Consider the following 12,562-nt stretch of genomic DNA (forward strand, 5'->3'; position numbering starts at 1 on the left):
ATACTCTGAGAAAATATTCTTGTTTGACAGTGCTGGTGAGGAATTAAGCACTTTGGACACTCATATACATATTCTTTGCCTGCATGTGCATTGAAACATGCTTTTTTTAATAATTCAATGAATATTGCAAGTATTATGCAAATTATTCTTCTGCCTCTAAAACATACATGCAAAGTAAAATTTTCATGATGAACTACTGTAGAGGGTTAGTCCAAATATCACTGAAACCAATCTTTCCCCAATTGGCCAAAGGGGGGCGCTATATCATTTTGAAAGAAGGCGTCAAGTACATTACATGGAACTTTTTATTCATTTTTATTTTTAAATGACAGGTCCATTATGTGTGACTGCCGTAGTGTAGTGGTCAGTGCCTGTGCCTGTTACACGGAAGGTTATGAGTTCAAACCCCACGTCGGGCTGAGTTGATGTTAACATCCTGAATGCCCATGGCATGTGCGTATGTGAAACTCTTTAATGTTGACACGTCTGATCTAGCTCCAGATCACATTCATGTTTAAAATGAGCCCTTCTCTAACGGCCGTTTTTTTCTGTTCTGAGTAAAAGAAAATGTCAGAAATACTCAGATTACATTTACTCAGATTGATTTCACCCCAAGCCTCCAAAATATAAAAAAGAAATCAATAAAATCAAGGCACTCAGCCTACATAGAACTTTTTTTTTAAACAAACATGGTTAACAGATCCTGTGGCTGCCTAGTGTAGTGGTCAAGGCATATGCCTTTCATGCAGAAGGTCGTTGGATCGAAACCCGCCTGTGGTTTATATAAGCATAAAACCATGACATTTTGTAGACTTTACAGTTTGGTTCCTTGAACAATGTCTGATATGGAGCCTTCCTAAAAATGTCCCCCAACCCCCCTTGATGCGTATTTTAATATCCGCCATTACTAAATAATGTATTTTGCATCATAAATCCTGAAACAAGCATTATAATACAAACTGTCATGTCTACACCTATGTTGTGATTTCCAAGGATTGCAATGATATCATGTACCAGCTCAGTGGCCTAGTGGTTTGAGTGTCTGTCCTGAGACTGGGAGATCTGGGTTCAAACCCGGGTTGCGTCATACCAAAGATTCTAAAAAATGGGACCCAGTCCCTCCCCTGCTTGAAACTCAGCATCAAGGATTGGATTGGGGGTAACTCCCTGCGACATACTAGCGTCATGTCCAGGGAGTGTACTTGTACATCAAGCTGCCTTACGCTACAGAAATAGGAGATAGGCTCCTGCCCTATGAGATTCACGGCCCGGCCGATTCATATGGTCTTCATAGCTCAGCAAGACTTACTATGTACATCATCAAACTGTCCAGGTGCATAGTATCACATTTTTTTTATGTCTGTTGCATATAGGCCTACAGTCTTTTGCATACATGTTGTGTAGAGGCCAATTTGTGCTTTTACCTATAACCACCGATTAGTGTAAAACTTTGTATGCACACTTCCCAGCACCTGCTTCTAATGATATCAACGCACTTAATGCGAAATATTCACGTGCTTTCAGACTCTTCAATGCAGAAAGTATCCAGGATACTTGGATATTCAGTATCCAATAACTCACCAATGCAGAGATATTAGTAGTAAAATGTCGACATCTAGTGGTCAACCTCAGAGGAGCGCAAAAATAAAACCTGAGGTGACTCCCAGCCTCGAACCAGATGCCAAGTGTGCTCTGTTCCCCAGTGTAATGCTCCACGCCACTGACCCCGACGGAGCGGCGCGGTATTGGGCGCCGATGAGCCCCGTGAGTCGCCACCGAGGCGAGCGCTAGCGAGCCGAGTTGCCGCGACGAGCGGTGCGAACGGCGCCCAATCCCACTCAGCCGCGTTACCGAGTTATGTGCCGTTATGGACAGAATAGTAAATATTCAGTCCCTCACTATCAACATCTACCCCACTATCCACGTCATAGATATCCACGTCATAGATAAATGCACAAAAAAGGAGTCACTTCATCCGTTCATTAGCTCAGTCAGTAGAGCACGGATGCAACAAACCCACGGTTTGGGTTCGATTCCCCTGAGGGGACTAATATTCAAGGCGAGAGATATCGGCGCATGCGTACTTCAAAGTATCACTCCTCCGTGGATACCCAGTGCATATTCTCTGCATTCAAACGTCTGAGAAATGGTGAAAAAGTCGGATTGAATGCGAAGAGAGCAGTCGAAGCCGGTGTTCCCAGAGGCCAAGGAAAAACCTGTTCCCTGCATTTTTCACATCAGCCATTTATAGCGCCACCAGTGTTACAGTATTCTTCAATATTACTCCTTCAGATTTTATCCGAAAATCACACAGATCAGTACACAGTATCTCTACAGTGATGTGATCATGACGGATTTGTCAGATATCATATTCTATCTAATTGGCTAACATTGAATTCCAAGGTTTGCAGGATTGCTCCTTTTTGAACAAAATGTCTCAAACGCAGTGTGAGATTATGCACACACATTCCCACTAAGCCAAGGAACAGATGCCACCCTTCTCACATTGGCCTGTTATAGCACCACCAGCGGGTCAATTTTTGCAAAACACATTTTTGGAACATGTCTCAAATCCCGCATGCAGCGTCCGATTGCCGTGAAATGCCCAAGAACACGTGGTACCCTTTTCACTTTGGCCTATTATAGTCACCACTAGGCCAAAAAAAAAAAAAACACCTGACCTGCCGGAGACCTGTTCGGAAGAACACTGCTTCCAGTTTTTCTTTGATTTGTTCTTTGCTTTCCCTTGATGCTTTTTTGCTTTCCTGCTTTTTCTGCCTTGGCCACTTTATCGCTGCTTGCAGCTATATTTTAAATTATTTTTAAAATGATAAATACAATACTGGCTTTCAAGCAGTTTCAAGGGGCACACTTGACCCTTCTCAGGGGCACACCAAAGGTCCCCATAGTCCAGTCATTTTAGGCCAAAATTAGGCCAAACCTGGAACAAATTGCAATAGTAGCAAACTCAACTGATTTTGTATCAATATGTCCTTAGTGAGGGAAAAAAAGTCCCAAGGAATCCCACCGGGGCAAAGTTTTGAAAACGACCTATCTACCTTCACTTACTATACACTACAATATAAAGGAAAAAATGACTGAAAAAAAATCTGCTTTAAGTGGGATATGAGGGGTGAAACTAGGGGTTTTTAATTATTCTGAATCCATTGCAATCATTTGTTTTGCACGAAAAACATTCCTTGGGCCAGAAATGGCCACTCAAAACGTCAATTTTCATCAATTTTCATCAATTTTCAGTCTTTTGGGGTCCGTTTTTTAGCCCAAGGAATGTTTTTCATGCAAAACAAATGCTTGCAATGGATTCAGAATAATTAAAAACACCTAGTTTGACCCCTCATATCCCACTTAAAGCAGATTTTTTTTCAGTCATTTTTTCCGTTATATTGTAGTGTATAGTAATTGAAGGTAGGTAGGTCGTTTTCAAAACTTTGCCCCGGTGGGATTCCTTGGGACTTTTTTTCCCTCACTAAGGACATAATGAGGATACAAAATCAGTTGAGTTTGCTACTATTGCAATTTGTTCTAGGTCTAACCCTAAAATGACTGGACTACCAGGCACAGTGGTTGAGAAACACTGCTCTAGCCTTCAGTTCACAAATGTTGCTGCTGTGTTCGCACATTGTTGTGATTCTCCCTGCTCACAGGACAGAGCAGTCAGCCTCTCCTCTCAGCCCGACCTCGCCGCCTCGCCCGTGGGCGGCGGCCTTCCGGCTACGCCCACCAACAAGGTGGCGACAAACAGCCTCCTGTTGCTGCGCTCGCCGGGCCCCAAGGACCTGAAGAAGAGGAAGGGGTGGTCCACCACCGGTAGAGGAACCAACAGGTCCTCCCAAGAGGGGAAAAAACCCAAGTGTCGTCGACGCCTGCTGCGTCTCCCCGGGCAGGCGGGGGGAGCCAGGCCTCTCAAGACGCTGTCGTGAAAACTGAGTTTACTCCTCAAGAAAATGGCCTAAAAACGGACCGCACTCCTCAGGAATCTGTCATAAAAACAGAGTTTTCTCCCGAAGAAACTGTCGTGAAAACAGACTTTTCTTCTCAAGAGTCCTTCGTGAAAACAGACTTTTCTCCACAAGAAACTGCCGTGAAAACAGACTTTTCTCCCCAAGAAACTGTCGTGAAAACAGACTTTTCTCCTAGAAGAGGCTTCGTAAAAACAGACTTTTCTCCTCAAGGGGGTTTCATAAAAGCTGACCTTTCTCCCGACGATGACGACGATGAAATCTCCTATTCGCCTTTGTCCAAGTTCCCAGAGGAAGAGGAGGAAGTGGAGAATGAGGTGGTCGGGGTCTCGAACCCCCGTAGCGAGGCGGACGAGGACTCCTTGATGCTATTCAGTGACGACGAGCTTTTCGGCGCCTTCGCCGATGACCTGGAAGACGGGACCGAGGCCTCTACTGTCCCCGCAGACTCACAGGTACAGTTTGTTTGTTACCTTTATTTAAACTCGGAAATACCATGATCAAGCACTCATTTACAACACAACTGAGATACAACAATGAACAACAACCTATATACATATATACATTTACAGACATCATTTGAAATAATCAAAAAGAGAATACTTGAAAACTGTAGAAAGTTCAAGAAACTAAAAGCTAAATTAATTAAAACATATACAGTTTAGAACAAAGGTGTTAGAAACCATCATCCTAAATTGGCCTAAGGCCGGCAGATATTTTATTTGTAATGATTTTTGGAGCTTGTTCCATGCAAGTGGAGCACTGATAGAAAATGCTGCCTTGCCAAGCTCTGTATGAGCAAATGGAACCTCGAGCGTCAAAATGTCGCTTGAGCGCGTCTGACTGGGACTAGGATCCAGATTCAGCATTGAACAAATATAAGGGGGGAGCAATCCTGAGAGAGCTTTAAAAATAAAAAGATACCAGTGTTTATCACGCCTCTCAGATAAGGAGGATAAACCTGAGTTCCCATATAGTGTACAATGGTGGGTTCCATAGCTGTCACCAGTGATCCATCTTAGTGCTGAGTGGTACACAGTGTCAAGGCGCTTTAAAATTGAAGGAGAAGCAATCCTATAATGTCTCCATAATCTAAAACAGAGAGAAAAGTAGCTTCAATAATAGTCTTTTTACAGGATGCAGGAAAGCATGCAGTACAGTATGGCACAATGACTGTGTTACATAATATAGTATGTTATTACAGTCACAATTATTACATGAGCGGCTGATTGATCGTAAATATATCAGATTGTCATCAGAATCCTTTCCATTCATCTGTGATAACTCCGGGCAAACGTCTGTGTCATTTTAAATGTTTGCGTTGGCTATTCAAAAATAGCAGATCTACAAGCTCACAGTACTGTGCATCTGCTATTTTTCAATTTTCTTTTGAAAAATCTTGAAAGTATTTAGATTTTTAGTATTTCTTTATCATTTTGATTTACAAAAAAGTTTGACAACTACTACGATTTACAAGGCATTTGTAGAATCAGGGCTCAAAGACATGTCATAATTCTGTCTGTGCAGTTGTTATTTACAAAGCTTAACTCTTTTACTGCCACAGAATTGAACAAAAAGCTCAATCCACTGCCAGCTAAATTGAGAATTGTCGCTCATCTTTGAAGGCCTACTGGAGAAATTTGGTTTCGACTATAAAGACAACAATTATATGGCAACGAAGAATAGAATGTCTACTTTGCAACAGAAAAAGATTTCGAGTTTTTATCTTGTTCTGTTCATTAGCTAGAAGCTGCAGAATGTGGCCTAAAAACAGCTCTTTGAGAACATAAAGCTGAGAAAAATGCATTTTTGTGAAGAATACATTTTCAGGCAGAAATCTCTCTTTAGCCTTTTATTGTTGGCTTCAGTAACATCACACCTATGATCAGTGGTTGTTTACAAACAAATTCAAAAAAATAAAAACAAGAAAAAGTGTCTTTTTACACACTTTTAGTGTGTAAGAGAAGTAAGAGCAGTAGTAAGAGCAGTGCAGAACATTGACACAGTGACATGAGCTTCAGCCTGAATCCTGCTTCAGCTTTCAGGGTTCTCTTTATCTCACTGTGACACTACTGTGACACTACATGTCTACAGTACAGAGTGTATATGTGTGTGTGCGTGCGTGCGTGCGTGCGTGCGTGCGTGTGTGTCATTCAGCCTGCACAGGGCCTGGGGCTCCATTCTGTTTCACTCCAGCCAGGCTCCTCCGGAAGGGCTCCACCGGGTCTGCTGAACTCGTACACGAGCCCATGGTCGATCTGTAAATTATACAAATACATAATTACTATAAAATACATGAAACATAGTACACCTTCAAGCTCACAACGCGTCACAGCAGAATGCGTGGAGGTTGGGGGCCTACTATTTTCATCAAAAGGCCGTTTTAGAAATGTCAACCCCTGCCTCTCTAACATTCTATGCACTTCCTGCTTACCACACAAATATATATATATATATATATATATATAGTAATTATGTAAAAACAGCATTCATGGTCTGGAGAGGGCACTTTTTACAGATGGATAAAAGGGCAGGGGCTCAAGCCCCCTTTGATCTCTATGTGAGCATGTGCATGGTGCTAAGTCTGATTTACAGAAAAAAGTTTGTTTTTCCACGATGTGGAAATGAAGAAGTAGGCTCATCATCATCGTCGACTCATCATCTAAAATCATAGCCAGGAAAATATCAAATAGTTTATATCTAAACAAATCAATTTACAATTTTGACATTTAGCAAATGACTTACAATAAGTTCATATATAACATAAAATGCAGTTATAGTAAATAGTTACCATGCATTTACTGTCACAGTGAAATTCCCTTTATACCCTGTATACCTATATAAAATGTCACAATGCAACATAGCTCTGTTTACACAAAGCTGTACTCCCTCCAACTGTATATATGTTCCCCATTTTCAACAGTTTTTATTTGTAACACTTGCTTTGGCAATGTAAACGTATGTTTTCTCATGCCAATAAAGCTCCTTTGAATTGAACTGAAAAGCTACATCATCAGCTACTGATGATGATGATGATGATGATGATGACGATAAAAAGAAACCTCTCCCTCTCTCTCACACACACACGCATCGTACGCACGCACACACAAACTAAGCCAATAAATCCTAAATTCCCATCAAATAATCCTAGTAGGCTGTGCAGTGCACGTACACTACACGCGGTACGTGCACGCGCGTGATAGGAACTCCACGTGTGTCCTGAGTAGCGACAAAAACAAACCAAGCACGTGGATCCTAACTGCTTGGATCAAGTTACTGATCCGGTCCGGATACGGAAACATTTCTTGCATGTATGTGTACGTGTAAATAGCCGGATGCAGTAGGCGGGCTCTAGACCGGATCCCAATGTCGGAGTGGCAACACGTCGCAATGGAAAACCGTTACCCTATCTCACTGATCACTGACCATCCCCCCATCCCAGGCTTCCAGTTCCACACGGATGCTCTGTTATCACACAGTATACAACTATATACAGTATACAACTATACAATACATACATGCACTGGATTGGAAGTCTTACTTTGGACAGTAGAATCGTGGCCTCTGTTCTCCGAGGGGTCTCTACGCGGAAGCCATTCTTCATTGGCCAAATCGCCCAGTTCGTCTGTCTCTTCGCGGCGGTGGCGGCGGTACATGGGTCTCTGCTGCTGCGGCGATGTGAGCCCCCGGGCGGGGGGATCCATCCTACACGGGGGTCGAGCTCCGTCGGGATCGGTTTCCACAATATCACGAGGCTCTTGATCCACTTCTGGACCCCGGTTCTTCGCGACTGGCACCATCTTCAATCTTTTTATCTTCAATACCAACGGCTACAGTGATCTTTTTCTCTTCTTCATCATCATCATCATCATGATCATCATCACGACCACCACCACCATTCGTGGGCGCTGCCTGGTCCTGAGTCACCAACGCGGGTAGGTTTGTAATCCTAATTCTAACAAAGTTTGTTTCTATCCGTGGATCTGCTCTGCTGCTGGCTGCTGCTCCGGCCAGGGGGGGAGGGTCGCACTTCGGCGGAATGATACCAGCAAGTTGAGGCTGAGTTGGCCTAATACATCTCAATATTCTAGTACTGCTAAATACTACTACCTACTACAATTACTATACTACTAATACTATAAAACAACTGATTTCCGACAAAATGATCGCTTTTACCAACGTTTCTCTCTCTCTTTCTCTACTAACAGCCCGATGCATAAAACAATATAGTCCCTCAAGGCTGCTAGCAGCTAGCAGTGGCGTCAGTTCAGAACAAGCTAAGGTATGGCAACATGACTGGTGTCTGGTGAAGACACCAGTCATGTTGCCATACCTTAGCAACAGGCACGATGAAAAGTACATTTTTATTATTTCCCCCTGTCAAGGTATGGCAGCTGCATACCCCTGCCATACCCAATTGACGCCCCTGGCAGCTAGGCAGGCGCAGAGTCGCTCTGGGCAGGCGGAGCCAGGACAGTCTGTTTACTTTTTTTTTTTATGAACGGTTTCCGGCTGTCCTCAAAACGACACCACGACCAATTATGCATTCAAAAGTTGCGCAAGGACGTCTTTTATCATAATCCATAAAAAACATCAAACGAACGAACGGCCGTATTGGCCCTACTCGACCTCAAGAATTGGGGCGAACAGGAACGTTCAAAGCAGTATAAGAGTTAAAAGGCAAACATAAATGTCAGTTATGTTATATTCCAATGTTTAGTGATTAAAACACAATCGTATCGATATTCACAATTAACTGTAAATCAAGTAATAAAAAGCTATTATTATTGTGACATCCCCACTGCACCCAGGTGGATAAGATTCTGGGCACCTCGTCAGGGCCTGGGAATGGAGGGCCTGACTCTACAGCCGCTGCATACGCTCCCAGCTCCAGAGAGAAGACCCAGACCCAGGAGAAAGCCCCCGGCTCTGGCTGCCTCCGGTCCCCACAGAGCGAGGTCTTAGAGCGACTGCGACAGACGCTGTCCAGTTCAATAGATGTGCCTCGCGGAGCTTTGGACGACCCCACCGGAGACCTCTCCTCGTCTCAAAGCTTGCTCTCTCTCGGTCTCCCTCTCAGTCCGTGGCCACGGCGCCTTGTGCGGACCAGGGCAAGGCAGGACAAGCCGCTGCCTCTCTGAAGCAGACGGACATCGGGGTGTTTTTCGGGCTCAAGCCGCTCAAGAAGAAGGAGGTACTGTAGGCCTGCTGTCCATTATGTTCTAGGCTATTGTTGTAACGATTACTTTTTTTGATTAATCAATTAATTGAGAAGCTTTTTTTTATGTTTTATACAACGTACAATGTTGCACAATGGGCTCAAGACAGTGAAGAAAGCCGATGTTCAAGCTCGGTAGATCAACTATTTCGCCTGCTCCTCCCGTTTTTATGCAAGAAGAGGAACTTTTCCCCTATAATGACACCAATTTTATTTTATTAAATGATTATGCTTTTATAAATAACTCAATTGATTATCTATTTGCACTCGTAGAAGGAGCAAAAGGTGGAGAACGCCACTCAGAGCTCGCCGTCAGCAGAGAGCTCCTCACGGAAGCGAGGCGAGTGGAGAGGAGGACAGGGCAGGAGCTGGACTGTCACCTCTGATGTCCCACCCAGCCCTGGTAGAGGAGGAGGAGGAGGAGGAGACACGGGTCCCGGCCAGGCAGCCAGCGCTGGAGGAGGAGCTGGGAGAGGTGGCAGGCCTGTGGGCAGGAGAGGTGGCAGAGGTGGCAGAAGGTGGAGCAGAGATGGAGAGGCAGGGGAGAACAGACGCTGTCCCTTCTACAAGAAGATCCCAGGTGACTGAAGACTGCTTGATTAGATTTTTAGTAAATGAAATGCGAGTAAACTCGATATTACTTAGTTTACTTAGTATTACTATAGTCTGGGATCACTTCACTTTTCGGGTTTGTAACTGGTCTGGAGCGGAAACCACAAAACGTCATGTTGTAGTATTCAAAGGACTACAATTTGCCGGAAAGATCAAACCGGATTCAGTTTTAACCCAACATATTCCCCTGCACTCAAGGACATACTTTTAGGGCCTACCTAATAAACTCCTTGATGCGGAGTAGTTTTGCTTTTGAAAAATTTGTTTGGAATATGCATCTTTTAGTCCAACTTTTCATAAAGGGCGAGCTGGAAAAGTGGCATTTGACATGTGTCAGGCATGTGCCTGTTGCCAAAGTGGCATATGCTGTTGCCAAAGTGGCATATGCTGTTGCCAAAGTGGCATATGCTGTTGCCGAAGTGGCGCGTGCTGTTGCCAAAGTGGCATATGCTGTTGCCAAAGTGGCATATGCTGTTGCCAAAGTGGCAGGTGCCGTATGCCATTACCAAAGTGGCATGTGCCGTTTACAAAGTGGCATGTGCCTTTGCCAAAGTGGCATGTGCCGTTGTCAAAGTGGCATGTGCTGTATGCCATTGCCAAAGTGGCATGTGCTGTTGCCAAAGTGGCATGTGCCGTTGCCAAAGTGGCATATGCTGTTGCCAAAGTGGCATGTGCTGTTGCCGAAGTGGCGCGTGCTGTTGCCGAAGTGGCATATGCCGTTCCCGGAGTCCCAGAGTGGTGCATGCCATTGCCGGAGTGGCATGCGTGCCGAAGTGGCATATGCCATCACTGAAGTGGCGTGTACATTGTCCGTGGCACATTTTTGCTTTTGTTTTTATATAACTTTATAGTGTTCTTAGTTTGATCATAAATCCCAATTGAGTACCTGAGACGAATACAGTCCATATTTAATTAGTGGCCAAGGCCACGAAGTGGCAATGCCTTGGCCACTCATTGTTATTGGACTTCAGCACTATTATTATTATTCTTCCGCCACTTTTGCTCTAGCGGCTAGACCGTGCAGTCGCTTTTTACGAAACTCGGCAGTATGGCAGAGGACTATGCCAAACGGCTAAAACGCGAAGCTCGCAACAATCGGCCAAAGGGTGGCGCTGTAGGAAGCCTTCGAAAGTGCAAACTTTGAACTGGTGTAGCTCATGCCCTGTTTCAGGTACAGCAATGAAACCTGTATACACTTATGCGTCTCCTCATGCCGAACAACTTTTACGCTCTGACTTTTGACCTCTGACCTTTACTTCTCCCACAATTTTGAATTATATGAAAAACAGTCAAAATCTATCTCCTCCTGGGATTTTCGCGTAACGTGCGCGAAACTTTTTTTACATGAACTTTGGACCAACACGGTCATCGCACAGCGGCCGGATTTCTTTTAAAGCGAAACATTATGTTTTAATAATTAACCGTATAATGCAGTTTCATGCAAATTATTCTTCTGCCTCTAAATCATACATGCAAAGTGACACGTTCATGGCAGTATGGCAGAGGACTATGCCAAACGGCTAAAACGCGAAGCTCGCAACAATCGGCCAAAGGGTGGCGCTGTAGGAAGCCTTCGAAAGTGCAAACTTTGAACTGGTGTAGCTCATGCCCTGTTTCAGGTACAGCAATGAAACCTGTATACACGTATGCGTCTCCTCATGCCGAACAACTTTTACGCTCTGATTTTTGACCTCTGACCTTTACCTCTCCCACAATTTTGAATTATATGAAAAACAGTCAAAATCTATCTCCTCCTGGGATTTTCGCGTAACGTGCGCGAAACTTTTTTTACATGAACTTTGGACCAACACGGTCATCGCACAGCGGCCGGATTTCTTTTAAAGCGAAACATTATGTTTTAATAATTCACTCAATGTTGCAGTTATATGCAAATTATTCTTCTGCCTCTAAATCATACATGCAAAGTGACACGTTCATGGCATTTGGCAAATATGTAGAGGGTTAGTCCAAATATCACTGAAAGCAATCTTACTCCAATTGGCCAAAGGGGGGCGCTATACGAAGCGTTTGAAAACTCAAACTTTAAAGGGGCATAAGTCATGCCTCGTTTCGTTTAAAGACATGCAACTTGGTTACACGCGTGCCTTGACTCAAGCGGAAGACATCCGTGTCTTTGTTAAGTAAGCTCCGTCCTTAGATTTTCCGCAATTTTGAGCAGTTTGTAAAACACTTAAACCCGCTTTTATTCCGGAACTTTCGCGTCACGTGCACGGAACTTTTTTTACATGAACTTTGGACCAATATCTAAAAATCTGTCAGATCGGATTTTTAAAAAATTGAAATATGCATTTTTAATAATTCAATAAATATTGCAAGTTGTATGCAAATTATTCTCCTGCCTCTAAAACATACATGCAAAGTAAAATTTTCATGATGAACTACTGTAGAGGGTTAGTCCAAACATCGCTGAAACCAATCTTACCCCAATTGGCCAAAGGGGGGCACTATATCATTTTGAAAGAAGGCGTCAAGTACATTACATGAAACTTTTTCTTTTTTCTTTTCTTTTTAAAAAAAATGACAAGTCCATCATGTGTGGCTGCTGTAGTGTAGTGGTCAGTGCCTGTGCCTGATATACGGATGGTTGTCAGTTCAAACCCCACATCGGGTTGAGTTGATGTTAATATCCTGGATGCAATGGTATGTGCATATGTCAAACTCTTTAATGTTGACACGTCTGATCTAACTCCAGATCACGTTCATGTTTAAAATGAGCCCCACAACTACTGTA

General features: G+C 43.6%; 3 protein-coding genes across 3 annotated transcripts in view; 2 read left to right on the top strand and 1 right to left on the bottom strand.

The window, feature by feature from the left end:
* The window catches only part of LOC308281310 (uncharacterized protein), a 277,254-nt gene that overhangs the window by 46,182 nt on the left and 218,510 nt on the right, over positions 1-12,562 (bottom strand). The window lies entirely within an intron of this gene.
* Positions 4,011-9,121, top strand: LOC308281503 (uncharacterized protein; the record flags this gene model as incomplete). Its single annotated transcript, XM_080721721.1, has 2 exons — positions 4,011-4,435; positions 8,792-9,121. The coding sequence occupies exons 1-2, from the start codon at positions 4,346-4,348 to the stop codon at positions 9,119-9,121; spliced, it is 420 nt and encodes a 139-aa protein (XP_080577847.1). The 5' UTR covers positions 4,011-4,345.
* Positions 9,724-12,562, top strand: part of LOC308281504 (DNA cross-link repair 1A protein-like) — a gene marked incomplete at both ends in the record, with an annotated part of 34,691 nt that continues 31,852 nt past the window's right edge. The window contains 1 exon segment of the mRNA XM_080721722.1: positions 9,724-9,778. Coding sequence (XP_080577848.1) covers positions 9,724-9,778 — 55 coding nt within the window.

Source organism: Nannobrachium achirus, assembly GCF_963921795.1.
Source record: "Nannobrachium achirus genome assembly, chromosome: 3".
NCBI classification, from domain to species: domain Eukaryota; kingdom Metazoa; phylum Chordata; class Actinopteri; order Myctophiformes; family Myctophidae; genus Nannobrachium; species Nannobrachium achirus.